Source organism: Spermophilus citellus (genome assembly GCF_964194105.1).
Source record: "Spermophilus citellus genome assembly, chromosome: 9".
Classification (NCBI taxonomy): domain Eukaryota; kingdom Metazoa; phylum Chordata; class Mammalia; order Rodentia; family Sciuridae; genus Spermophilus; species Spermophilus citellus.
The window spans coordinates 128,017,053-128,044,852 of record NC_138191.1 but is presented as its reverse complement, the minus strand read 5'-3'; the positions used below and the strand labels follow the sequence as shown (position 1 = coordinate 128,044,852).

The 27,800-nt window shown below is 48.1% G+C and overlaps 2 protein-coding genes across 5 annotated transcripts in view; one reads left to right on the top strand and one right to left on the bottom strand.

Annotated features, from left to right (window-relative positions):
- The first annotated feature begins 635 nt into the window (after nucleotides 1–635).
- On the top strand, nucleotides 636–26,714 carry SZRD1 (SUZ RNA binding domain containing 1). 4 transcript variants are annotated; one of them, XM_081308692.1, is made up of 4 exons: nucleotides 658–759; nucleotides 20,534–20,583; nucleotides 22,127–22,381; nucleotides 23,586–26,714. In XM_081308692.1, exons 1-4 carry the CDS (start codon nucleotides 709–711, stop codon nucleotides 23,686–23,688), a joined length of 459 nt encoding a protein of 152 aa, XP_081164818.1. In that variant the 5' UTR covers nucleotides 658–708; the 3' UTR covers nucleotides 23,689–26,714. The 4 variants fall into 4 exon arrangements, with proteins under 4 accessions (XP_081164820.1, XP_081164821.1, XP_081164818.1 ...); XM_081308693.1 differs by having other exon boundaries at nucleotides 662–759; nucleotides 22,130–22,381; XM_081308694.1 differs by lacking the exon at nucleotides 20,534–20,583 and having other exon boundaries at nucleotides 636–759.
- SPATA21 (spermatogenesis associated 21) overlaps nucleotides 23,721–27,800 on the bottom strand; it is a gene marked incomplete at its 5' end in the record, with an annotated part of 44,752 nt that continues 40,672 nt past the window's right edge. Inside the window, one exon of the mRNA XM_081305641.1 lies at nucleotides 23,721–27,407. Within this exon, the coding sequence (XP_081161767.1) occupies nucleotides 27,350–27,407 (58 nt within the window). The 3' untranslated portion in view covers nucleotides 23,721–27,349. The remainder of the gene's footprint in view (nucleotides 27,408–27,800) is intronic.

Below are 27,800 nucleotides of genomic sequence, written 5' to 3'. Positions count from 1 at the left end.
AAAGGTCTCCACTTGTATTCTGAAGAAAGACAATACAAGAAAGCTAGGTAGAAATGTAGTGGATTTTTAAAGGTAATGCTAATGTATTCACCTATCATTAAAGATGCAGGACAACAGTAGCTGAGAATCCTTCTGGTTGCTTCACTTAGATGCAATATTATCAACTCACAGTAATATTTCTACCACACGATAGAGGATATAAAGTAGATGACTGGAGTACTGCTTAATGAGCAGGAAATACCGTAATCAGAAATTTTCACCCTATCAGAAATGAAAATGTTTTATGCATTAACAGCTGTTTTTCATCCTTGGTTGAGATATAAGAGTATTTTCAGAATTCTGAGGAAAAACATGATCTACAGATTAGGGAAACTGCGACTCACTTAAAAAGAAAAGTTTTCAGTAATTGCCTGCGTCGGTCCCAAAAGAGGCGCTTCCTGTACTGCAGACGATGACTTCAATGGAATTCCCACTCCATGCGAGAAATAACGCGTTTCCCTTAGGAAAGATGGCGGCTGCGCGGTTTCCACACCCTCTTCCAAGATGGCAGCCTCGGTTAGAGTGGACCCTAGCCTGGAGCTTCTTCCGGGCTCGGCCGGGGGCGGGGTCCATTGAGTGAAGCCTTACGTGCCCGCGCCCGCGACGGAGGCGCGTTTCAGGGCGCAGGCGCGGGGAGGGGTTGGGGGAGGAGGGAAAGCGGCGAGTAAGATGGAAGATGAGGAGGTCGCTGAGAGCTGGGAGGAGGCGGCAGACAGCGGGGTAAGGAGGAGCCGCCGCCCCGGGGCAGGGCCGGGCGGGACCTGGCGTGAGAGAAGACTCCGGTGAACGGGTCCGGGGATGGTTCTCCCCAAAGAAGGGCCCCACACACCGGGCCGGGGGTGAAGGAGAGGGCCCCGGTCCCTGAGTGCCTTGAAGGCCTCTTAAAGGGGCCGCGTTCCATTTCTGTCTCCACCTTTGCCCGGTGCGCTTCCCTCCGCGCCCCCGTGTGCGCGTCACTCGGGGCGCCCCACCCGCCACCTGGGGTCTCTTTCCGTGGCCCCTGCACCCGCTCGCTCGCCCCGGCTCCTGGAACCCTTCCTTTTCCGTCGGGCCCCCCCGCCCGAGGCACCATTTTAAAGTTCATGTGCTCGCAGGAGGAGGGACTCACCGTAGGGGTGCTTGCGCGGACCGGGGCGGCGTGCCCGGTTCGGGGGGGGGGGAAGCGGGAGGAGGCCGCTGCGGACCCGGGGACGTCCAGTCCTCTGGGGGCCCCTCCGCTCTGCTAAAATCCCCCACCGCTTTGCGCCATCCGCCGCGGTGGGCGAGCCTGGGTTTTTTCCTCTTTCAGTCTTACTATGAGAGTCCGCGGCGGGCGACTCTCGGGGGACCCCGGCGGAGCTGCCCAGAGCTCGGCCGGCCCCCTCTCGCCCCGGGGGAGGGGTGCGAAGTGTGAAACAGCTGCATTCCCGGGACTGGGGGACATGTACCGTTCCACTCAACTTTGGAGTTTTCGTTTGCCTCTAGCAGCTGTAGGAAAATAGTTCACCTCGGTAGGAACTGCCAGTTCAGCTAGGTTCGGGATTAATTTGGTCTTTGCAGAGTTTGTTGGTTCTATGGTGAACCTGGCAAAGCCGGGAAGAGGCCTCTCTGGTGTCCCTGTGTCCATGTCTGTGCAGTGCTGGCTCGAGCGACATCCACCCAAAGGGTTTATGTGGGGAGTCGAGTGTCTCAGGGTAGAACAGGAGCTGGGTCTTACTTTCCCAAGCACCTTGGAGGGTGCCCTGGAAGAAGACTGGGAAATTGACCCTCGCAGCAGTGGGTGTGTATGTCTCCAGGAATGTTGAAACTTGGCTTCGAAGTTTTTTCCGCTGGTTCAGCATTTCTCCCACGGTTATGTTTTTCCACTTAGCATAACTGAGTATTTGAAGGAGTACTTGGTTCAGAGGACATTTAGTGGAGTTCTCAGTGCCTACCAGCTTTCTCGGAGTTTGGCTTGAGTCAAGCAAGTAAATTAAAGCTTTTATAGGGAATAACAGGTGTCAGTTGGATATCCATTCATTCAGCCAACATTTTTGAGTGTCTGCTGTATGCTAGGCCTGTACTTAACAATGACTTTGTGCCAGAGAATGCTAAATTTCCGGTAAAGGCGTTTATTTTATTGCCTTCCACTAACGGGAGTGAATTACTCAGACACCCCTTGTGCTGCCCCCTGTAGAAAAGCTTGGGCCACAATTTGTGACTTAAAGGATAAGTTTCTAGGACACCTGGGCCTTTCTTTGGTTTTCCTCACCTTGTGTTTGGGCTGGAGAGGGTAGGTACTTGGGATTTAACCCAAGGGTGCTCTACCCCTGAACTACACCCTCAACCATTTAAAATTTTGTTACAGGATTTCACTAAATTGCCGAAGTTGGCCTGGGATTTGAATCCTCCTGCCTCAGCCTCCCTAATTCCTGTGATTACAAGGCTGTGCTACCAAGCCCAGCTTTCTTCACCTGTTTTATAAGAACATGAGTTCTCACTTTAATGTGGTAGGGAGAAAATTAAAGGAACAAAAATGAATGTAGGATTCCGCAGAAATTGGGGGTTATTTCAGTTTTTTGAGAATGTGTAAATTGCTTAGAGATCAACTAATGCAGGCCCCCATTTTACAGCTGAATAAACCCAGAGGTGTAAAGATGTAACTTATGTCTTGCTGATGCTTATCCAGTATACTTCCCACTATCTTTAAAGTGCCAGGTAACAGAGGTAGAACCTCAAACCTTGCCTCATTGACATTATATCTACACATACACACCCACACAGTGTGTGTGTGTGTGTGTGTGTGTTTGAGAGAGAGAGTGTTGCTATGTTGCTCAGGCTGGTTTAGAGCTCCTGGAAGTAATCCTCCTGCCTCAGCCTCCCTAGTAGCTGGAATTTCAGGTATACACACACTAAGCCCAGCTTCCTTCCTTCCTTCCTTCTTTCTTTCTTTCTTCCTTTCTTTCCTTTCTTTCCTTTCTTTCCTTTCTTTCCTTTCTTTCCTTTCTTTCTTTCCTTTCTTTCCTTCCTTTCTTTCCTTTCTTTCTTTCTGTGTGTGTTTTGCTGGGGATTATTGAACCCATGGCCTTGTGCATGCAAGGCAAGCACTCTACCAATTGAGCTGTACCCCCAGCCCTGTGCCCAGCTTCTTTATGTATCTTATATTGAAATAATTTTGAAATGACCTGTTGAACCATTGTCCTTCTGTTATAGACGAGGAAACTGAGATTTAGGGAGTAACCTATTTTGTTCAAGATCACATGCATATTAAGAGGAGAAGCCGGGATTTGATCACAAGACTGATTTCAAAGTTGGTGTCTCCCCCACCGGTTGGGGATTGATTCTAGGATCTTGAGCATGCTGGGCAAGTACTGAGGGTGTAGTTCAGTGCTATGTGCCCAGCCCTTTTTATATGTCTGTCTGTCTGTGCCCAGCCCTTTTTATATGTCTGTCTGTGTCTCTCTCTCTCTCTCTCTCTCTCTCTCTCTCTCTCTCTCTCTCTGGTTTTTGTGGGTTTTGGTGGTGCCACAGATTGAACCCAGGGCCTCAAACATGCTAAGCAACAGTTCTATCACTGAGCTACATCCCCAGACCTTTTTTTGTTTTACTTTGTGACAGTCACATTAAGTTGCCCAGAATGACCTTGAATTCAGTAATCCTCCCCCCTCAGCCTTCCCAGTAGCTGGGATTACAGGTGTGCACCACCATGCCCTACAAAGCTAGCATTTTGTTGCTTCCCTACCTGGAGACCTGTGGAGGACTTTTAGAGTTGGGCATTAGCCTTTATTTATTTATTTAAATATTTATTTTTTAGTTGTAGGTGAACACAATACCTTTAATTTTTAATTTTTGAAAAATTTCATTTTTTTTAATATTTATTTTTTTAGTTGGACACAATACCTTTATTTTTATGTGGTGCTGAGGATTGAAACCCAGGGCCTCATGTGTGCTAGGCGAGCACTCTGCCACTGAGCCACAACCCCAGCCCTATTTATTTATTTTTGGTGTTGGGAATTGAACCAGGGCCACTTGCATGCTAAGCACACACTCTACCACTGAGCTACACTCCAGCCCTTACTTTTCATTTTTAATGTTTACTTTGGGCATATATTTGAAGGCTTTGCTTTTCTCCCTCCCCCTCCCCCCCTCCCTCCCTCTCTCTCTCTCTCTCTCTCTCTCTCTCTCTCTCTCTTTTTCTTTCTTTCTTTCTTTCTTTTTGTAATCCTGGGGATAGCTCCTAGGACAGGGTGTTCTACTGCTGAACTACATCCCCAGCTCTCAGCTCTTTTTATTTTTTATTTGAAACAGCGTCTTGCTGAGTTACTGAGGCTGACCTTGAACTTGTGGTCCTCCTGCCTCAGGCTCCTGAGTTGCTAGGATTACCGATGTGCACCACTGCACCAGCTGTTTGAAAGCTGTCTTGAATTTGATTCACTTTTCAGGTGTCAAAAAGAGTTTGTTGTTGTTGTTGTTTTGTAGTTGGACACAATACCTTTATTTTATTTATTGTTATGAGGTGCTGAGGTTCGAACCAGGGCCTCACATGTGCTAGGCGAGTGCTTTACCACTGAGCCACAACTTGAGCTCCACAAAGGGTTTTATAAAATGTACACCTTGAAGGAGGGATCGATGGAAGGGATGAAGCAACATGTGCACATCACTGTCTACCTATGGACTGTTCATGCCTTTCAGATGTAAGCAGTTGCTTTGGGTCAGCTTCCCTCTCTCTCTACTATTAATGAGCATTGAAGGCCACCTCCCCACCACAATACCTCGCCAAACCAAATCTGAGTGGAGGTGGAGGGATTAGCAAATGAGGTCTGGTTGATTCTGAAAGTGAAAGTTCAGGCTCTTCATAATCCAGAGGCACTTCTAGTCCTTGGTGATTCCTGCCCTCTAGTGCTACAGAAAAGTTTGATCATAATAGCATTTTTTTTTCTTCCTGTGTCAGTGCATACATCTGAAGTCATTGTTTCCTGCCTGTCTTCAGAATATGCAATATTTGAGTGCTGTTGTGTCTTCAGGGAAAGACTGACTTTGAGAAACACCTCAAATGTTATTCGAATAGACTGCTGTTTGGGGGGGAGGGCCAGGGATTGAACCCAAGGGCACTGTATAATCGAGCCACATCCTCAGCCCTTTTTATTTTTAACTTAGAGACAGGATCTCACTAAGTTGCTTAGGGCCTCAGCCTCCCTAGCCACTGGGATCATAGACTTGCGCTACCATGCCCTGCTCTTGCTTTTTCAGTTAGTACTATGAACAACTTGTCTACTATAAAATTGTTCCATTTCCTCCCAAGGGGCTATACTCACAATCAAAAGACAGTTCAAAGAATATGACTTATATTTCACCAAGGCAGTGCTTCTTGAGCAATATTCTGTCTTGAGGGTAGCGTGGTGGCACACGCTTGTAATCCCAGCTCCTTGAGAGTCTGAGGCTGGAGGAGTGCCAGTTCTGGGCCAACCTGGAAAACTCAGTGAGACCCTGTCTCTAAATAAAATATAGGAAAGGGCTGGGGATGTGGCTCAGTGGTTAAATGCCCCTTGGTTCAATCCCCAGTATCAAAAAAAAAAAAAAGAATTCAAATTTATATTTACTTTCTGTCCACATGAGCCAGTCTTCTAAACATTGCCCCTTTAGTGATGCTGGGTGCCGTATATTGAATACCAATTGTGTACCAAGCACTGAGGCCTTGTCCAGTGAAGGAGTCAGACAGGTAAGACAGCAACATTCCTATAGAAGAACCTTGAGTGGGGTATCCTGTCTGGAATCAGAGACTGTCCTGTAGAAAAGATGATGCCTACATAAGATTTGAAAGACCAGGAGGAGGGTGTGGTGGTGCACACCTCTAATTCTAGCTTCTAGGGAGGCTGAGGTAGAAGGATCACAAGTTCAAGGCCAACCTGAGCAAAAATGAAAGCCCCATCTCAAAAAAAAGTTTGAAAGACCAGCCAAATTAAGTTGTGTTTAGCCTGGGAGGGGCACGTGGTAGGTTGTAGGGCCAAGGTATGCGCAGATGAGGCTGGAGGGAGAAGTGCAGGCACTGAGAGCTACAGGCATTTCCCTCTGGCTGAGGGGAGGCGAGGGTTGGCAGGACTAAGTGGAAAGAGATGAGGCCAGAGAGATATGCAGGGCCCAAATTGGGAAGGGCTTCCTTACACTTGGTTCTGGAAGCTTGGACTTCATCCTGAAAGCTATGGAGAGTTTTGAATGCCCCACCACCCCTTTTCTTTTTTAGCAGTGGTATGACATAACTAAATTTTAATTTAGAAGATAAGAACTTTGATTTACCTCTCTTTAGAGAAGAGGCCATGCCCCCCACGTGTGGTGCCACTTCTCTTTGGGTCTGTATTGCTTCCTTTGTCTGCTGTCATTATGAAGTGTGTACAGTTGGCAGTGGGTAGCAGGCAAAAAAAAGATTGATTTGGGGCTATCTGCTATGGATTTCCTTCTGTCTTTACAGTCAAGGAGGTAGTCATGGTGTCAGAAAGCACAGACTCGGGAATACCAAGCCTGAAGTGACTCAATCTCTGCTATTCTGGTCTTTTTGGAAAAATTGAGTTCTAGGGACTACAGTGTTCTCAGAAGGGATATTCTGTAAAATATTTGGCCAGTTTAAGCATGATCATGCAGAGCATTCTGTCCCAGGACTTTGGAAAAAGATCTGTTTCACTGTGGCTTCAAAGAAAGGAGGATAATGAGCTTTTCAGTAGTAACTTCTCAGCCCTTTTCATTGAGGCTGCGTGGGGTTGGGTGTTCTGTTCCCAGCATGCTCTGGGTATGCAGGAGAGCTGCCATGGTTGCCATGGACCATGGGCTGGAAATTCAGGCAATCACAGGCCTTCTTGATCTTCCTCTTACTGTGCAAGAGAATTAGTGTATCTTTCTAAAACTGTTGGTAAAATCCTGCAAGAGAAAGTTACTGTTGTCTAGATCTGATAGCCAGACATTCTTGAAGCAGCCCTTACTTTCTAGTCCCCTCTACTGCACTGTGGTGGCTGCCCACAGGTAGTGTCAGTTCCTGGCTGGTTATGTCCCTAGTCTCCACAAGGTGTGGTATGCACTCCTGGCACACCTCCCCCACAGGAATAGAAACTTTTCTTCTGTCAGGACAACCATTGATTTGTTGGTTTCTTAGAAGAAGGTTGAGTTTAGCTACTTAAATCTATGGCCAAAGTAAAGATTGAAATTATGTATGTATGTGGATATGTAGAGAGATATTTTTAGGTGTGTGTATATTATATATATATATATAAATTTTTTTTGAAGTCCTAGAGATAAAACCAAGGGCCATACACTATGCAAGTGTTCTACTACCGAACTATATCCTTAACCCAATTTTGTTTTATTTTTTTAAGTAGTAACGGTAGAGATTTCTTTGCCTAAGCTGGGCATAGCAGTGTATGCCTGTAATCCCAGCCACTCAGGAGGCTGAGGCAGGAGGATCACAAGCCTGAAACCAACCTCAGCAAGTTAGCCAGACCCAGTCTCAAAATAAAATGGGGTAGGGATGTAACTCAGTGGTAGGCAACCTTAGGTTCAATCTCTAACATCAAAACCAGGGGTTTCTCTGTGAGACTAAGTGTTAGGTCTATTAGCCTCTACCATACATCTTTCTCTTTAACACCTCACCATATGAGGATTTTGCTGGGATGATTAAGGTTAAAACCAAGCAGTTAGGAACAAATCTCAACAGTAGTCTGTATGTGGATAAAAAAATCTTTGCTGCTGAGACCAGCTATTCCTCACAGGCTTGGTATGGTGGCATGCACCTGTAAGTAATTCCAGCTACTCAGGAGGCTGAGGAAGGAGATTGCAATTTTGAGGCTGCCTCAGCAAAATATGACATCCTTTCTCAAAATAATAGAGAGGGCTGGGGATGTGGCTTAATGGTAGATCACTTACACCTAATAAGTCAGAAGCTCTGGGTTCCATCTCTAGTTCAGAAGCAGGGGAAGAAGGGTCCCTCACAGTAAATCATTCCTTCCCTCTCAGAGGAACACAGGAAATAGCATTCATTCCTTTCCAAGAGGAATAATAAATACAGTTATAATTTCATTCTCATCTCATCATGCCTAGATGAGATTGTACAGGACATTTATTACTTGAGTCTAGAGAGATCAGGGTGTTAACACTTTTTTTTTCCCCTTGGTACCGGGTGTTGAACCTAGGGCCGCTTAATCACTGAGCCACATCCCCAGCCCTTTTTATATTTTATTTAGAGACAAGGTCTCGCTGAGTTGCTTAGGTCCTCACTAAATTGCTGGGGCTGGCTCAGCCTCCCGAGCCACTGGGATTACAGGCACAGGCATGAGTCACTGCTCTTAGTTCGTATCACCACTCTTCATTGACCTTGAGAACAAAGTTCCCAGCCCTCACGCTCTGGTCTTCATGGCTTAAAGGCATTTGTGACCTTCCTGTTGTCAGTTCCGTTTCTGCTATCTACGTGTGTATCTCCTGGCCTACAAGCTACTGGTCCTGCGTCTGAGAGGTGTGCAGTGCGGGCAGAGTGCCTTTTTACATTCATCATCTGTGACCTGGTAGGGTGTTCGGTGCTATTAACCCTGGTCCTGGAAAGGAAATCCTGAGGTCAGTCCCAGCTCTACTTTTGTCCTGAGCCCACATTCTGAGGGAGTGGCTTGCAGGATTTGTTTACATTTGATTGTCACCAGATAATTAACTAGATGCTAGTCCCTTTGAAGTATTTTATTTGTTCTCACCTGGGATTGACCTGTTTCTGTAGCCTGCATGAACTAATCAGTTTTGGGTTTCAGAAACTTGAAATTGATGCAGAAGAGCCAAATGGATAAGGCTGTAGTTGATGGAAATACTGAGAGTGACTGCTGGTTGAAATCTTGGTCATATTGGGAGATAACCTTTTTTTTTTTTAATATTTAACCAAGTGGAAAAAGATAATATATAAATAATTTTTGTTTGTTATTTTTAATTATTGAATTGGATGCCTTTATCTGGGTCTTGGTTGTTTTCCTGTCTTCCTTGCGTCACCTAACATGTTCCCCCTTGTGTTCCTTTCTGCCCAATTAGCCATCAGGCTTAGAATGCATTGTGTATTCAGTCCCTTGCTAAATACCATGAAATCTTACTAGACTTTGAGACGTGCACTCTTGGGTATTACCGTAAAATCGGGAGAGTGGGGGAAGTGTAGTGACTTTGTTCCATCCTCCAAAATCAGTGTACCTGATATTTTCTTTGGGAGAAGAGCCTTGACATCTCTGTTAGAGATGGTAAAAAGAATAGGTAAGCCCCCTCTGCCAGTAAACATCCCCTTTTTTCTCCATTGGTGGCAGTAGAAGTCAGAAGACTGGTATTTAAATGACAGGTCTAATTTTGGGTTGAATTACTTCCTGTGCTTCTCTTAGCTTCATCCTCCTTATTTGTGATATTGAATTAATAGCATTTGCCTTGCCTGGAGGAGAGTTTTGTAAAGTGCGGTTGCATGGTGCTGGAGCAGAGCGGGCCGGTGCTTTGAGTACAAGACCTTCTTCCCGACTCAGCCGGGGCCACGGTTCCTAAGACTGACTGAAGCTCTCTTTCTTGCTGCCTCTGAGGACTCATGTTCCTTTTCATAGTGTTATTTAAAAACTGAAAGGGGGGCTGGGAATGTGGCTCAGGGGGTAGCGCACTCGTCTGGCATGCGTGCGGCCCAGGTTCGATCCTCAGCACCACATACCAACAAAGATGTTGTGTCTGCCAAAAACTGAAAAATAAATATTAAAAATTCTCTCTCTCTCTCTCTCACTCTCAAAAAAAAAAACTGAAAGGGAAAAGCAATTAAAAAAAAAAAACTGGACCAGGTGGGAGCCCCATTAGACTTTACCTATTATTTTACTTATAGGGCAGGTCTCCTCACCATATTCCCTGACTGTCCTGTTACTTTAAAGGGCAACATGGTTTCTCTGTCCCACACAGACTCTTTGAAGAAGCACCCAAAGGTAGACATTCTTGTCTCAAGATGGGAATTTGCAAAGTTTCTGAGGTCCTCTGGCCTGGGACTCATCTAAATTGCTGGGTCTGGTTTCTGCTGAAGAACTGTTTGCCTTTGGGTTCTGCAAAGTTTGAATGTGGAAGTTGGTTTCGCTGGTTCACTCCTTCCTCAGGGCACCTGGCCTTGTACCAGCCTTGCATGGATGCAAAAGCAGGTGGGTGGTGGCACCTGTCAGCCTTTTTCCCACCTCATTGGGTTCTGCTGCCTGTCTCCTGCCACTCTCAAACTTTTGTGCTCCCTCCTCTGGAGGATTAGGGTTCTGGGCCGTTACTTACTAGTTCTGTAACCTCAGTCAAGTCACCTAACTTCTTAGTATTGAGCAAGGCTGAAGTTCAGCCCAGGGATTGTGATGAGAATTCCAGGTGGTAACAGGAGGACATTGGTGCCTACATCTGGCACAAGTGCTTGGTGAATGTGGCTGCTGCCGCCCTCACCATGAAATACCTAAGGCAGCCTTAGTGTTGTGTGTGTTCTTGGTTCTGGGGAGCAAACTCAGAGCTGCACACGTCGTCCAGCCAGCCTTAGCTCTTATTTTGAATACGGTTGCTTCCCTGCAACCCCAGCTTCACCTAGCATGTTCCCTGTTGTATTCCTTTTTGCCCAGTTAGCCATTAGATCCTGAGCACATTTTGTACCTGGGCCCCTGCTGAATAAAGGGCGACATGGCCTTGCTTCCCCATGGACATCCTTTGAAGAAGTACCCAAAGCCAGACAGTCTTATCTCAAGATGGGAATTTTTTAAGTTTCTCCCACAGAGAGAAATGTGTTGTGTGTGTCTGTCTTTCTGTCTGTTCCCCCCACCGTCTGGTTTTGCTCTGTTGCCCTGGATGGCCTCAAACTTGAGATCTGCCTGTGTCAGCCCACAAGTAGCTATGACTGCAGACATGTGCTGTTTGCTCGGCTTTTCCATACCTTCTCTGAATTGATTCCTCTTCATTTGTAAAATTGGGTGTATTGGTTAAAAAAATCCTGTTTCATTTGGATTGTTCATTAATATATGTGTCGGGTACGGTTCTAGGCACTCTGGACAAAGGCAGCGCATGAAATTTCTACTTTCTTTTTTTTTTTTTTTTTTTTAAGAGAGAGAGTTTTTTTATTTTTTAGCTCTCGGCGGACACAACATCTTTGTTGGTATGTGGTGCTGAGGATCGAACCCGGGTCGCACGCACGCCAGGCGAGCACGCTACCGCTTGAGCCACATCCCCAGCCCCGAAATTTCTACTTTCAAAGCTTGCTGTTCACTCAGAAAAATGAGAAATTATATCCCATCAAAGCTTGTTGTTTAGTGGGGATAATTAACAACAAATAATAAATTATTTATATGTACACACAAGAAAAGCAAAACAGATTAAGGGACATAGAAAGTGACTGTGGTGGGCTGGGTTGTGGCTCAGTGGTAGGGCACTTGCCTAGCATGTGTGAGGCACTGAGTTCAAGCCTTAGCACCATAAAAGTAAATAAATAAAATAAAGGTATCGTGTCCATTTACAACTAAAAAAAATGTTTTTAAAAGAAAGTGACTGTAGTAGGGGTACCATTGAAGTGGTCTGGGAAGGCCTCTCAGAGACAGGAGAGAGTAAAGGAAGTCTGTGACAAACCTCTCTGCATCCCAGGCAGAGAGGACAGTAAGTGCAAAGGCACTGAGGCTGGGGCATGATTGTTATTGTCTGAGGATACATAGAGGTTGATGTGGTAGACACATGTGGGAAGAGAAAGTGATAGGAGAGGAGTCAGAGGGAGCCAGGTTTGGGGGAGACCAGTAGGCCATAGTGGATAGCACCTTGCATAGGAAGCCATGGTCAGAGCTAACTTGATTTTTAAAAGATTCACTGTAGCCATGTGGAAAATAAACTGTAAGGCAAGAGTGGAAGCACAGAAGCCTGGTGCAGTGATGCATGCCTGTAATCCCAGCTACTTGAGGGGCTGAGGTAAGGGGGTCACAAGTTCAAGACCAGCCTGGGCAATTTAGCAAGACCCTATCTCAAAATAAGAAATGAAGAGGGCTGTGGATGTGCTCAGAGATGGAGCCCGCCTGGGGTGAGAGAAGGAGACAGGTTGAGTAGGAAGCAGCTGCAGCTGTCCATTAGAGATCATTGGCGGTTTGCACCAGGATGGCAGCAGCAGGAAGACGAAGAAAGTTAACAAAGTGTTTTGAGAGTAGGCACAACAAGTCTTTTTAGGTGTAGATGGACACAACACAATGCCTTTATTTTTATGTGATGTTTATGTGATGTTGAGGATCGAACCAGGTCCCGCCCGTGCTAGAGCGAGCGGGTCTTCCGCTGAGCCACAATCCCAGCCCAACAAGTCTTGTTGAAAGAGGCATCAGAGGGCTGGGTATGTGGCTCAAGCGGTAGCACACTAGCCTGGCATGTGTGCGGCCCGGGTTCGATCCTCAGCACCACATACCAACAAAGATGTTGGGTCCGCCTAGAACTAAAAAATAAATATTAAAGATTCTCTCTCTCTCTCTCTCTCTTAAAAAAAAAAGAAAAGAAAAAAAAAGAAAGAAAGAAAGAGGCATCAGAGTTCTCCCAAGTCTTTGGAATTCCCTGGAAGGCAGGAATTGCTGAGACTGCAGAAGGTGGATGCTTTTTGAAATCTAGGGAGCATTGAGTCAGAAGTTAAGTATTGGTGTTCATAAAGCTGTGAGCCTAGATGTGGCCACTTAAGAAGCCATTGTAGACATAGAAGAAGAGATATCCAAATCTCAAGGGTCAGATGAGGAAGAGGAACCTATGGCCCAAGAAGGGGTCCAGCCTCTTTAGAGTTTGGGAAGAAGCTACCAGGGAGGTAGACAGGACACCTAAAGCAGTGTCTGGAAGGTTCTCTTATTCTGGAGGACCCTACTGGGGATTGAACTCAGAGGCACTCTACCTCTGAGCCACATCCCCAGCCCTATTTTGTACTTTATTTAGAGAGAGGGTCTCACTGAGTTTCTTTACACCTCGATTTTTCTGAGGCTGGCTTTGAACTCATGATCCTCCTGTCTTAGCCTCCTGAGCCGCTGGTGTAAGCCACCATGTCCACCTGGGAAGTTCTTTTTGGATGAACCTTTGAGCCTTGTCAGGTGCTGCTGAGAGCTTGAGGGAAATGAGGGTTTGGAATTCACCACTGAATTTGGAAGCAGGGGAGGTCTTTGATGACTTTGACGAGTTCAGGGTGAATGGGCTGCAAGGGCTTGGAGAGTTGGATTGAAGAGAAGTGGTGAACATCATCCAGAGAAGGGCCTGAGCCAACCCTCGCACTATGTCAGTGCTCATTGCTGTTAGCCAGTCTGACAGGGCCCACTATCACAGGTGCACACAGCAAGCAGCATGCCCCAGGTGCTGGACATGCTGGACATTGTTCCACCCTGGCAGCTTTTTTAGACTCCAAGACAGTTTTGTCCATCAGAGGGCGCAGTGAGAGTCACTCGTGTTACATGTTCTAGATGCCACCTTTTAAAAGTGCAAATAAATAGGTGAAGTTTTAATATTTTTTGTTGAGTCCGATGTATCAGAATGGCCTTATTTCGGCATATAATCAATATTAAACGTGTGAATAAAGTATTTTATACTCCTTTGTACCAGGCCTGGAATGTACGCTCATCTTGGTTTAGACTGGCTATATGAGAAGGACCGCCCACACTGGGTAACAGGCTAGAGCTAGTGCAAAGCACTGCCCAAGGGACTCCCTGCTGGCCAGTGTAGAAACGCCCTAAAAGCTGAATGCACTTGGAAAGGAAAGCAAAGGGTGGTTTTTCCCTGGCAAGCAAGTAAGAATTATTTGAATTATTTGTTTTATATATACAACTATACAATGCGCGCACACGTGGTCTCTGGTTACTTCAGATGTGTGTGTGTATGTGTGTTTTTTTAATGTTTCCTTCAGATGTTTTTTTTGTTGTTGTTGTTGTTGTTTTCTTCTTTTTTTCTTTTGTAGTAGTGGGGATTGAACTCAGGGGCACTCTACCACTGAACTATATCCTCATGCCTTTTTTATTTGAGACAGGGTCTCACAAGGTTGCCAAGACTGACCCCAAACTTGCAACCCTCCTGCTTTCGCCTGTTGAGTTGCTGGGGTTACAGGTCTGTGCCACTGCACCCAGCAAGTTCAGTTAGTTTTTAACCTGACAGTGATCCTAAAGCACCACTGTGAAAACATCTTGGTGTGATAGGACTTTGGGTGTTTCCCTGTTTGGAACTGCCAGGGATGGTAGAATAAGAAGGAACATTGGACATGGCCAGTCCTGCTGGGGCAGGACACTGTCATTATTATTGCCACTAACAGAGAAACAGTACACTCAGAGGCTGAGGCAGGAGGATAGGGAGTTCAAGGTCAGCCTGGGTAATTTAGTGAGATCCTGTCTCAAAATAAAAAAGGCTGGAATGTAGCTCAATAGTTGTTTGAATTCTTAATACCACTGAGAGAGAATGAGACAGGGGGGTGGGGGAAAGGCAGGGGATGAAGCAAAACTAAACAAATCTACTTGGCAATTGTTTGAAGAAATCTCTTTGGGTTACACATTAAGTGTACAGAGATCGTGTATGTGGGGATCCAGTCCAGGACTTCATGCATGCCAGGCAAATGCTCCACCACTGAAGACCTTTTAATCTGATTTAGGTCAGATTTTGCTGCTGTAGATTGCTTCTACCTTATAAATTTCTTTGCTTTATTCCTAAGTGGAATTGGGGCCTGCACAAGAAAAGCCAGAATCTCACCCAGACTTTTGATATGGGAAGCATGAGGCAGCCTAATGAGAGATCTTTGCCAGAAGAGCCCAGTACTGGCCACCTCCTGCCCAGGGACATGAGTGCTAATGTCCTGTCTGGAACTGAAGAGCTGAGGCCCAACACGGGTTCTGCCATGGTGGAAGTTCAGGGCCAGAATGTGGTGATGGGAACCTTGCCTTCCACTCCTTTTCAGTGTCTTATCTCCTCCTAAGTGTTTTTCTAAAATTTGGGGTCTGTATTAATCAGTATTTGCCAGGTTCTGATTCCAAGAGAAATCCCTTTTCTCTCTCTTTTACATCCCCCCTCCCCACTCCCTGTCCACTTAGACACTAAAGGACACCAGGCAAGACCAGTTGACCCTGTGGGACATATTGATTCACAGGGAGTTTTAAGACCAGTTGTCTTTTTTGAGTGTGAAAGGCACATTATCCGGGAAGTTCCTTAATCACTGTGTTACCAAATCAGAGCTGAGAACCAAGGGTGCTGTCTCTAGATCTCCACTTAAGACAGCTTTCCTTCTTAGTTAGTGACCAGAGAGCGGGGTGTGATGGGGCAGGACAGTTTTGTTCCTTTGCCTTGGTTCTGTTACACCTGGTGGTGGCTCTTGAGTAGGTAGCAGCAGGAAAGGCACCAGTAAAGGCAGAACACCACTCCCACCCTCGCAGAGTGACAGGTGAGGACCTGGGCTTGTTCACTTTCTCTCTTGTGAGTTTGGCTAGTTGGAGTCAATCCCCCAGGGCTTCATCACCCCTAGGTGAGTTGATAGTCTATTTCCTGAACATTCCATCTGAGTTGCTGTGGTTGCTGCACTTTACTCCAAGGCCCAGAATGGCCTGCGTATTTCCCTCTGCCTTTCCTGCTCTTCCTCTCTCCTCCCTTTTCCTTTCTTAATGTTAAGGGAGTGAGCCTGATGCTATAATGGGCCTGGCCTTGCAGGCACATTTCTGTCCTCTTTGTCGTCTTTGTTCCATTCACAGATTGTGACTGTGTAACAAGTTAGGCTGTCCTGAGTGGCTCTTTCCCTGCCCTCTTCTTTCAGAATGACCGGAATGACCTTGTCCCCAGTGCACTCTTAGGCTTCCACCCTGGCAGCTTTCTGCCAGAGGCTCCTGTGAGCACACTGCAAGCTGCAGTCAGGTCAGCTTGTTGCAGATGTTGTCACCTGATTTCAGTCACCTCATGGTTGTGGCCTCTCCTTTACCTCCCCACAGGGCCAGGCTGTCTAAAACCACCTCCTTTCCTCCTGATTCTTTTGTTTTCCCACCTCCACTGTTCCCTCTGGCTTTGCCTGTTCTCTGAGAACAACAAGCATGTACTGGGCTGGGGCTGAGGCTCATTGGCAGAGCGCTTGCCTGGCACACATGAGGCCCTGGGTTCCATCCTCAACACCACATAAAAATAAATAAATAAAATAAAGATATTGTGTCCGTCTACAACTAAAAAAATAAGCAGCAGCGTGTCCTATGTTTTTGTAGTGGTGTAATGTCACAGGCAAGCCATGCCCAAGTTTGGCAACAGCAAACCTTTTGCTTAGGATTGGGACCCAGAAAAGAAGCCACCTCACTCATCAGAGCACCGTGTAATCTGGAGCCTTTTCAGTGCTACTTGGCAAAAACAAAGAGCCTTTCCAGGAGGAGAAGCCATGACACAGCAGACCTTAGCCACACCCTGCAATGTGCTTACGCCATCATACTGGCCTTGTGCCCCGGTGTCCACTTGGAATGGTCAGGGCTTATGTGTTTCTTGCTCTAGCCATGGAGGTTGATCCTCTAAAACAGGTGCCTTGACCATGGGCAGGGATTTGTGCGTCCTTGTAAAGAAAGAGGGTGCCCCTTGGTAATTCCATTCCTAGTTTCAGGCCCATGTTGGTGTGTGAAGCCTGTTTGATTGCATTGAGATGTTGAATCTCTGCAGGAGATGTCTGTTCTTGTAGTGTATCCTGTAGGAAAGGTTTAAAGTGGTTCAGCTTTCCAGAGCAGAATCTGAGAGCAGATTGGCTGCAGGGCCTTGTCTAAGCATAGAGTAGACTGACTCATGATACCTGGACAGATTCCAAGGGCGAGACACGGTACCCTCTCCAACTGCCGGCAAAGCACTCCCCATCCTGCTTGGACAACTCTCAGCACGCTAGTGTTTGACTGGCCATCTGGCCATGGCCAGGGTCCACTTTTCACCAGAGCTGCTTGGATTTCTATACGATTCTGTAATCTGATGGAAGAATCCCTCTCCATTTCTGCTGAAGCCATCCTGCCTATTGTGATGGGGTTGGATGGGAGTTTTAGTTATTGCAGTACAGAGTGTGGTGTGGAATTGGGGGAAATAACAGGATCAATATCTAATGACATTTACCAGTGGCTTACCTTGATGTCTGGCATGGTGTTTTTTTTGTTGTTGTTGTTGTTGTTGTTTGTTGGTTTATTTTGTTTTGTTTTGTTTTTTTGGTGCTGGGGATTGAACCCAGGGCTTTGTGCATGCTAGATAAGGACTCTGCCAACTGAGCTGTATCCCCAGCCCTTGATGTCTGGCATTTTTTAAACCAATAATACTATATGCCAAGTAGGCTGGTTATGCTCTAGTTTGGAGACAAAAGTACATTCACTTACATATGACCCATAATATTCTTTGTGTATGTGGAGGGGTGCTGGGATTGAACCCATGGCCTTGTACATGCAAGGCAAGCACTTTACCAACTGAGCTATATCTCAGCCCCATAATATTCTTTTCTTAAAATATTTTTTAGTTTTCGGCAGACACATCATCTTTGTTTGTATGTGGTGCTGAGGATCGAACCCGGGCTGCGCACATGCCAGGCAAGCGCGCTACCGCTTGAGCCACATTCCCAGCCCCCCATAATATTCTTTTGACGGTCTTCCACTCAGGTCTGTGTGCTGGGCAGATTATCTTCCCTAGAGTTTTAGAGAAGAGGGACCTCTCAGATTTAGCTAATATATTAGACCCATTTGCCTCTGCCTCCCTCGTAGTGATAGTGAGAATTATAAAATTTTTAAAATTCAGAGCTTTTCCATTAAAAATCTTGAACTCAAAGTTTCTTGAAATGGATCTGGCCCTGTCAGCCAGAAGTTGGTGGTCTATGGCCAGTACCCTCACTCTCTGGGTATGCCGCTGGGTGTAGTGTGGCTGCTTGCCTAGCCTGTGTAGGCACTTGGTCTCAACCCTGTTTGAAGGCATATGAATCCCACAGATGTTAAATTTTGTGTTTATGATGGAGGAACTTGAATAGGCAGTCTGGCTTTCAGATTGGAATGATGTGATACAGTGTGGAATTTTAATGAAACAAGATGTTATTTGTGGAAATCCTTGAAGAACCCTTAAAAGGTGATGGGCTTTAGACTCAGGTAAGATGTAGTATTTACTCAGGAAATAACACGATCCCTTCACCCCACATTCCATCCTGGGATTGAATGAGCATGTACGTGCCAGGCAAGCGCTCTACCACTAAGCTGCATCCCTGTTCCCTGCCTTTTTTTTTTTTTTTTTTTTTTTTTTTTTTTTTTTTTTTTTTTGAGACAGGGTCTCACTAAGTTGCTCAGGCTGGCCTGGAACGTGAAATTCTTCTCCTGCTTCAGCTTCTCAAGTAGCTGGGGTTAGTTAAGCATGTGCCACTGTGCCTGACATAATGCAGGTAATAATAGAATTAATACAATTCTGATGTAAACTCTACAGAGGGCACAGATTCTGTGTGTCTTTCAGTTCATGGAAGCATCCAGGACATTCTCATTCTTTTACTTGGTGAACCTTTTCAGTGTAATCACTGAATGTTCATTGGGCACTTACCTTGCTCCAAGCTGGAGTAGATTAAGAGGCTTTGTTTTGGCACCTCCCCAGCCTTCCAGAAACTCCAAAATGCTCAGAATCGCATGTATTGTGCTTGCCAAATATGACTTAAACCTAGCTCAGCACCACTCAGGGTGGGTGTGTGAGGCTGGATTTAAATCTAGCTTCATATGATTCCATCAAACTCCATGTTGTTTATAAGAGATACAAATAAGAAGATGGAAAGGTGTTATAGCCAAAATAATGATAAACTGTTTAATTTACTAGAAAGAATTTTTCCCACAGTGAGTAGCTCAAATGAATCAGTGAAAATTCAGAAGGTTTGGCTCGAGCTGGCCAGCTTGCACTGCCCCTGTGAACTGTAGCGTGCAGCACAGAGCACTCATGAAAAGGGCCACCACACACAAGGCTCTGAGACATCTCAGCAAATCTTAGGACCTTCTGGCCATATGGCTGAATATTTTGCAGGTGATGCACTTTTTTGAAAATCCCATGTATCTTACCAATCAGGGTTCCCCAGCCTTAGCACTATTGACTCTGGGGGCTAGTTAATTCCTTGTGGGGGTTGTTCTGTGCATTGTATGATGTTTAGCAGTTTCCCTGGCCTTGACCCAATAGCATTTTCCCCTGGTAATGACAACCAATTGACTTGGCCACTTGGTGGGTGGGACCGACTACTCCTGGCTGAGAGTTGCTGTTAAGAGATTGGCTCTCCAGAGAAACACATAATTTTGCATATAGTTTTTTCTTCCAATAGCTAGATGATCCCCCCCCCTCCCAATAAAGAAAAGGACATAAAGAAAAGCAGTGGGACAGCCCAAGAGCTGGAAAGTTTGGCCTTTGCCCTGTGTATAGTCCTTACCCCCAATCCCCATGCATGGAGATTTCACAGAGTTCTTGTCCTGGGGGCTGTTGGCTCGTACTGCCAAGGGTGCCCCTGTTTTGCTCATGACAGGAAGTTAGGCCCGGCACAGTGGGAATTCAGGGCCAGATGTGTTAGACGATGGACTCTCTTCTGTTTTTCTTTTTTTTTTTTTTTTTAGAGGAGAGAGAGAGAGAGAGAGAATTTTTAATATTTATTTTTTAGTTCTCGGCGGACACAACATCTTTGTTGGTATGTGGTGCTGAGGATCGAACCTGGGCCGCATGCATGCCAGGCGAGCGCGCTACCGCTTGAGCCACATCTCCAGCCCCTCTCTTCTGTTTTTCTCAACCTGACTTCTCTCTGCTTCTTTCTAAAGTGGTGGTTTTGTGTTAGTTGAGTCCTGCCAGGCTCTAGTTCCAAGAGGAATCCTGTTGTCCCTTCTCCTGGATGCACTAGGAGACTTAGGCACTTCAGTTCTATAAATATTAGACTTCTGTTTTACTCTAAGCCTTTTGCTAGGCGATGTAGTCACAGAGAGTTCAAGTCCATACCAGTAAGAAATAGACTATAAAATAGTTAATATGTGTGACCATGAAGGAAAGTGACAGGGTGTGTTTACCGCCAGGAGCAACACTTCATAAAGGAGAGGCGACATCTGGGTTTTGCAGGATAAGTGGGAGCTTGCAGGGGTAGAGGACTTGGAGCCAGGTGGAGCAGCACTGGGGTTCTCGGGTTGTATGGCTCGGGATTGCCAGAAGACAGGAGGAGGTGTGGGGGAGGCTGCTCCCAAGCTTAGATGTGGCCCTGCAGGCAGTTGAAGGGTTTTGAGTGGGGAAGTGACATGATCACACGTATTTAGAAAGTTGATTTGAGTGGCTCGGTGAAGGACAGGCCAGAAGTCTGGAGCCTGTGAAAAGATTCCAGCTGGACAATATCTAGAATCATTGCTGTGGCCATGGACTAGGAGGAGATGGACCCACAGAGGCAGCCAGGAGCCCAAACCCCAGAGTCTAGTCTGCCTCCATTATCTCAAAGGACACAGTCGTGTGTCCCTGGCTAGAGAAGACACTGCCCTTAGCTCTGAAAATAAAGACGTAAGTTTTTATTTGAGAGAGATTTTTTCCACTTTTTATATACATTTTTTTCCTCTAGGAAATAGACAGACGATTGGAAAAAAAACTGAAGATCACACAAAAGGAGAGGTAAGGCTGCTGTCTGGTCTGAGAACTTGTGCTCCCGCCAAGGAGAGCTGCGCAGTCAGCGGTGTTCTCCAGCTGGCTGTTAGGTTTAGCAGGCCAGGCTCCCGGGCAGCAAACCCTTCCCTCCCAGTTGGGGACCAGGGCATGGTGGCTCAGGCTTTGGGAGTGAGGCCGGGGTGTTGCTCCTGCCTCTGACCTCAGTGGTCCCCTCGTGTGAGGTCATCTGGTGGATAGTCGAGGTGACAAGTTGCAACATTTAAGTTTTAGGCCTGGCTGTGCCCAGTTGCTCTGAGGTTTGGGGTAAGTCGTCCCTTCTGGAATCAGGTTCTTCCTCTGTGATATGAGGAGTTTGGACAGTTGATTTCCCTGGGGCTGCAGTGATTTGGCAGTTGAGGGGATCCTGAAAGGAAAGAGTCTAGGAAGTTGAGACATCTTTAAGGATATCTTTGTTCCCCACCCCGGAGAGGAGGAAGTGAGTTGCCAGAGCAGGTGACAGTTGACTTTGAGCTTGGGTAGCTTGGTTTTTCCCAGGGACAGGCAACAGAAGGAGGGTAAGACTTGGATTTGCCCAACGGGCTGCATGGTGTTCCCCAGGGAACTCTGGCTCCTTGTCTGTCTCAGCAGGTGCACTGTCCTTACCCCAGGCCCCTCCCACTGTTGTTCCTCAGGTCCCTAGCCCTCCCGATAGCCCTGGCTTTGGAAAAGGCCCCTGTGTGTCTGTTGGGTTCTGAAGCTAGCTGATAGCTTGGGGAGGGTTCTGGTGGCTGGTGTGGGGGGTCATTCCTGCATTGGTTCCTTTCTCCTCCGGTGGCTTTTGTTCCTCTCCCTCCCTGTGCTGTTTCCTGTTTTGTTAGTTCCACCTCTCCTTGTGGACATGTGGCCTTGATGTGTACACCCACCAACTTTGAGCAGTGCTTCTCTTTTGAGCACTGCTAAGCCCTGTTCAGGCTCACCCTCCATCCCAGCCCCGCCGCTGTCCAGCAGACCAGAACCCTGGGGAAGGAGGTTTCTCTGCTCAGCTCTTTGGAAAGGCCGACTCAGTTGTCGGATGTCTTGGTCTCTGGGAGACAGGTCGCTCTCAGCGGAAGGCTGGGGCAGTGTGGTGCAACAGGTTCTGGCAGTGTGTGGTTGGAGCCCATGTGGTAGAGACCCAGGCTGGCCACCTGCCTCTGACACTGCCCTTCATAGGAAGGCTGGGACTTTAACTGAGGTTATTGGATTCTGAACATGAACTGTTTTGCCTCAGGGGCCAGATGGTGCTTGCCGTGCCCGTGGGTAGACATGGGTAGAAGTCCCAGGTTGAGGAAGCATTCTGGCCCCTGGCCAGGGGTTAGAGCTGAGCAGCAGTTCCTGGGTGCTGCTGAGCTGGTGACAAGGTGGCTTTCTTGAGAGACCCTTCTTGAGGGGAATTTGAATGTCTGGTCAGAAGCCAGAGGCTGATGAATAGTTAGTGGAAAGAGAGAAGAAGGTGACAAAGGTGGGCTTGGGGCTAGAGGGCCTCCTGGTCAAGGATGGGATTTGTGAAGCTGTGTTTGCTCTTTGTCAGCAGGAAATCCAAATCTCCTCCCAAAGTGCCCATTGTGATTCAAGACGATAGCCTTCCCACGGGGCCCCCTCCACAGATCCGAATCCTCAAGAGGCCCACCAGCAACGGTGTGGTCAGCAGCCCCAACTCCACCAGCAGGCCAGCCCTTCCTGTCAAGTCCCTAGCCCAGCGGGAGGCTGAGTACGCTGAGGCCCGGAAGCGGATCCTGGGCAGCGCCAGCCCTGAGGAAGAGCAGGAGAAACCCATCCTCGACAGGTGAGTGTGGCCAGTCACCCTGGGAGGAGCAGCAGCAGCAGCAGGGCCTGGCTGTGTGCAGACCAGGCCTGGGGGGGGGGGGGGCGGGGCTGATGCCATCAGGTGGAGGTTGTTGGCAGTCTGCAAGCACAACGGCGGTGCTGTAGAGGCTATAGGCACAGACTTCGAGTCAAAATTTGCCACTTGCGAACCACTTAACCTGTCGCCCAATCTCGAGAAATGGGTCAGTGGTAAATCCCTGCCTCACCAAGTCATCACACACCCTTGTGAACGAGCAAGTCGCCAGAGGGTGGTGAGCCCTGTGTGGATGGTAGGGAGCACCCAGTTAAGTGCTTCAGTGTTATATTCTGGATCTCCAGTAGCCCACTGTGTAAATTTTCTAAATTCTTTCTCATTCTCAGTATTTTTTTCCCTACAGTAGCAGAGGTTACACTATATCAGTTTGTCACTTCCTAGTGAAGCAGTATTTGTTAAAATGGTCTAACTTGGAATGGCCTCTTTGGTAATTTGATATATTGTGATTTAAAGAACTAATCTTTGAATTTAACCTAGAGATGCTTTACCACTGAGCCCCATCCCCAGCCTTTTTGGTTTTTGTTTTGTTTTTAGACAGGGTCTCACTAAGTTGCTGAAACTGCCCTTGATATTGTAATCTTCCTTCCTCAGCTTCCCAAGTCACCAGGGTTACAGGCATGCACCATTGCACCTGGGCCCTGCCCTTATTTTGAAGGGACATCTTTTATCTGTTTTCCTCTCTCAGTCCTCACCTTCCCAGAGTGGAAAAGCCTGTTTCCTTCATCATCTCTAGTAATATTGGTCAGCCACTAACTACATGGTTTAGAGACACACAGGAGGCAGAATGGAGGGTGCTGGCTCACTTGAGCTAATGGCTAGGGGTCTTTACCTGGCCAACACGGGAAAATCTATGCCTTCTGGACAACACGGGCTCCTGAGCAACCCCCTGCCTCCAAATGGGGGAGAATGCTATAGCTGCTGGAGGTGAGCATGGACCACCAACCCCTGTCCACCTGTATCTCCCAACTAGGAAATGTCCCAGCCTGCTTGCCAAAGAAGCAGGCTTATGGAACCAGAGTTAGCCGATAGCCACTGTGACTTCCACCCCAGCTTTAAGCATGATTGTTTTTATGATTTGGGGGCATCTTTTATATTTTGTTTCAGTCCTTCCTCTTATCTTCCCTTTCAGGCCAACCAGGATCTCCCAGCCCGAAGACAGCAGGCAGCCCAATAATGTGATCAGACAGCCTTTGGGTCCCGATGGGTCACAAGGCTTCAAACAACGCAGATAAATGCAGGCAAGAAAGGATGCCGCCGCTGCCGCCATCACCACCTCCTGGGTCGTCCACCACGGGTCCTACTGCCGTGGCAGACAGCTGGACTTGAGCAGAGGGAACGACCTGACTTACTTGCACTGTGATCCCCCTTGCTCCGCCCACTGTGACCTTGAACCCCATGCACTGTGACCTCCCCCCTTACTCCCCTTCCCACTGTGATTGGCACATCAACAAGGGCTGTTCCAAGTCAATGGAAAGGGAAAGGGTGGGGGCTGGGGGAGGACTGGGGGTCCCATCAAGGACTCAGAGTAGAGAGTCAGACAGTGCCACTCGGCCACTTGGGGTAAAGCCAGTGCCAGCAATAACAGTTTATCATGCTCATTAATTTGGGATTTCAAAACACAAATGAGAACTCCCACCCACCCACCCACCCCCAAGTGCATGTCTTCATCACTTAAAAAGTAAGTTCCATTTGAAAATATCCTTTCCTTTTTTTTTTCCTTCCTATTTTTGTTTGTTTATACAAATATCTGATTTGCAAGGAAAGTGCATGGGAGGGGTTTTAGCAGTTTAATGAATTTTTAATTGAGAAAGGGTAGTTTGGTAGTCTACTTAAAAATGTTTCTGGGAAATTTGCTAGAAACATTAACCAATAGGATTTTGGTGAGCTTAGCTTCTATATTCCTACTGCCGCCCAGAAAAGGGGCAGGGCTCTGCAGCCCCAGGACAGATGAGCACCCCATGCCTTTACCTCCCTCCCCCAGCTAGGTTCCGGGCCTCTTGGCCCTGCCTGGAGACAGGGCTAGCTCTATAGGCTCAGAGAGCCTGGGGAGGGTGCCAACCCACCTCTAGTATTTTGGGAGATAGGGAAAGTGACAGACTTCCCCTTCCCCTACCCCTCAGGGTGGCTTCCTACCAGCCAGGCTTGCTACTTCTAGAGGAAAGCAGGAAGCATCAGAGAGTGAGGCTGCACTCCTGCCTTAGGAGCAAGGGATAGGAGGCTTGTCAAGTGTTTGCTGTCAGCACAAGAAGACCAGGAGAGAGTCTGGCTCCGGGACTTCGGGCCATTTGCTCAGTGTGGTCAGAAGGTAGAGGGACCTGCCCACCCCAGCAAGGATAGAACTCTGAAGGGTCTGCGAGTACTCCATCTCCATTGGTGGCCTCAGCTCAGTCCCTGTACCTGGTGTGCTTCCTATGTGAAACCAGTACCGTGGGAACAGACCAGTCTGAATAAAGTTGGGAGAAGAAGCATTGCAAAGATGGATGGCCAACTAGTTCCCAGTGGTCTGGCCACCCTTCACCCTTTGTTTCCAGAGTGAGGATTTGGAATGAAGATGATTTCTCCTCTCCCTGGAGCTTGGAAGTTTGCTTTGGCTCCTTGGGCAGAACAAGCTAGAGGGCAAGTGCCCCGAGAGCAGCTCTACACAGCTTGCCCCCTCTTGGGCCCTCTGGTCCCTCCCAGTGCACTGCACCTTCCTCCCCAGCCAGCCAGGTGGCCTCACACTCCTGGCTAGCAGGTGGGGTTTGGAATGGTTGGCATGATTTTGGATTAGGGCATCATCTTGTGGCAGCCCTGATGGCAGGCTAGGGTTTCAGGCTCTCTCCACCTCGGTTCACCTGGTCTCAGCCTTGCCCTTAAGTGGTAAGTCAGGCCCAGGTATGTCTCAAAACATCTTCCCCTGAGGAGGAAGGGCCAGCTGTCAGTTGACTAGTCCACGGCACAGCCTTAGAACTGGGAAGCCAGGAAGTGTCCGGGAGCGGTGCTAGAGCAGAGCTCAATCGCAGGACGCATGGTCACCTCCAGGGGTGGACAGGAAGAACACTGGCTGCTATCTTAATATGCACTGCCCTGACCAGGTGTCCACCTTCTAAATGTCCAGTGCCCATCCTCAAGTAATAGTGATTTCTGGCCCATGGTGAGACTGTCTTTTGGGAGAAGGATACAGAGGTAGTCCAGGTGGAAGGCCAGACAAGTGCCGACTGCCCAGTCCTCAGGACCACCTGTTCTTGTCCTGCCTGCTCCAGTGGGAGCCAAGGGCAGACCAGCTGGTGAGGCTCTACAGATTAAGAACCTGGCAGGGACTGGTTCTCCCACGTCCCTCTGGCCAAAGGTGGAGCTGTTGCCCACATGTGCCTGTCACCACCCACCAACAGTCACATCTTTGGCTTCCCAGGTGGAGAGGTGGCAGGCAAATGAAAGAAAAGAAAATGAAAGAGGAGACTATTGTGGGGGGAGGTGGGAGGGGCGATGGGAAAACGGTTTGGAGAGTGTGTGTGTGTATGTGTGTGTGTGTGTGTGTGTGTGTGTGTATGTTGTTTTTTCTTTTTCTTTTTGTAGTTGTCTTTCATTAAGTGCTTTTTTTTTTTTTTTTTTTTTTCTTTTTTTAAGTAAGTTGCAGGCTTTGGCTTGGAAATCCCCAGGGGGATGAGGGGCAGGAACCTGAAGCTGCTGCCCCTTTATCTGCCTTCATGGTACTGTCCCTTCCCCCAGCTCCTCCCAGACCCCATGAGCCAGGCCACAGCCCTTCCAGCTAACCGCTTCCCATGAGCCACTACTCTGATGTCAGCCTATAACCAAAGGAGCTGGGGGTCCCGGCCTGGTGACCAGCCCTTCTCAGCCCACTCAATCAGGGTGCTCCCCACCTGCAGGCAGGAGGCAACACCCTATCTGCTACCATCAGCCCCTTCCAGAGCCCACCTGCCCCGCTCAGCCCTGCCCTGCCCAGCCATACCCTGCTCTGCCCCATCTGGGGGTGCTCTGCTCAGGGATGGGCCGGCAGGGCTGCACCCAGCCTCCCTGGTAAGCAGAGACTCAAAGAAACCTCTGGGGTCCTGTTTCGCAGTCGTGCGATCCCAGGGGTGCACATGGGCCCCTTGGGTGTGTGAACAGAAGGGATTGGGAGGGAGGGCCGCACCCCGCAGTCTTGCTCTGCTGATGTAGAGGGAGCTGCCCACCCACCCCACCCCGCACCGCGGGCTCCTGAGTCGGCAGATTAAGCATTTTATAAATTGTATTTTAAATACATGTTTTAAACTTGTCAGATCCTTGTCCTCATTTCAGCCCCTGGCCTCTTACCTTCTTAATGTGGCTGTTTGTTGAACCCAGGGGGATTACCTCTGCTCAGTCCCAGTGAGAGTCTCAGGTGAGGGAAGGGGCTTGGTGGTATGTGGATCTGGGGACAAAGGCTCCATTTCTTAGTGCTTCAGGGAAAGAGACCCTGCATCCATGGGTTCTGTCAGGAAGATGGTGACTGGGGCCACTTCCTGCCCTTCCACGAGGCCCGTGACTTTCCCAGGGACTTGGCTTATGTTCACCACTGCCTTTGTGGGGCTCTCAGTCCAAAGGGGAGACACTCGTCTGAGGAGGGCCCCACTGTGCATCAAGAGTGCACAGAGGCCAAGACTCGACATACCAGGGCACCTGCAGCAGGAGCCCCAGCCCCGGGCAGGGCTTGAGTCAAGCCTTGCCTCGAGCCTGAGGGGGCTGGAGCGCTGTACTCTGAGGGCCTGGGAGGGAGGTGAAAGTCTGGGGACCTTCCCTGGCACCAGGCACAGAGGCTGAGGTTCTTGGTGTTTATTGGCTTACCAGGCCATAAAAGCCAACTCCAGTAGCCACCCCTGCCTGATGGCCCATCTGTCTGCAGGCCTTGAACTGCTCCATCAGGACTCCAGAGGGTTAGTGGGTTCGAGCTGGCAGAGAGCCAAGCCACTTGCCACTGTCGGAGCTGTGTTCCCTGGGCAGGGGGGTGGGACAGAAGGGAGGTATTTGGCTCTCTGCACAATCCTGCCAGGCTCTGTTGTCCCTGTGTGCTCAGGGGAGAGACCTGGAGGCGATGGAGCCAGCTATGGGAGTTGGGCCTAACTCTTAAGTCCAGAGTCCTTTTTCTTCAAGGGGACCTGCTGCAAGAGACACACCCCTGCCCAGTTGCTATGCCTGCTATTCATAATTTAGAGCAAGGCTTGGGAGAAAAGTTCAAAGCTAAATTTTCCTGTGTGGAAATGGGGTAGTGCCAGCCCAGGAAAGATGGTGGGTGTCACTGAGTCCTGAGCACAAGAAGGCTTAGTGCCCTCATCTACCTGGTACACAGGTTAGTGCTTCCCCTCCTATTCCTCTCCCTCCTCCCTCG

What these genes read in the sequence shown, in the direction of transcription:
- SZRD1 (XM_081308692.1), top strand. Translation starts at nt 709, where the DNA reads ATGGAAGATGAGGAGGTCGCTGAGAGCTGGGAGGAGGCGGCAGACAGC. An exon ending in AGGAGGCGGCAGACAGCGGG is followed by an intron (nt 760 to 20,533) that starts GTAAGGAGGAGC and finishes TTTTTCCTCTAG; the next exon opens with GAAATAGACAGACGATTGGA. An exon ending in AAGATCACACAAAAGGAGAG is followed by an intron (nt 20,584 to 22,126) that starts GTAAGGCTGCTG and finishes GCTCTTTGTCAG; the next exon opens with CAGGAAATCCAAATCTCCTC.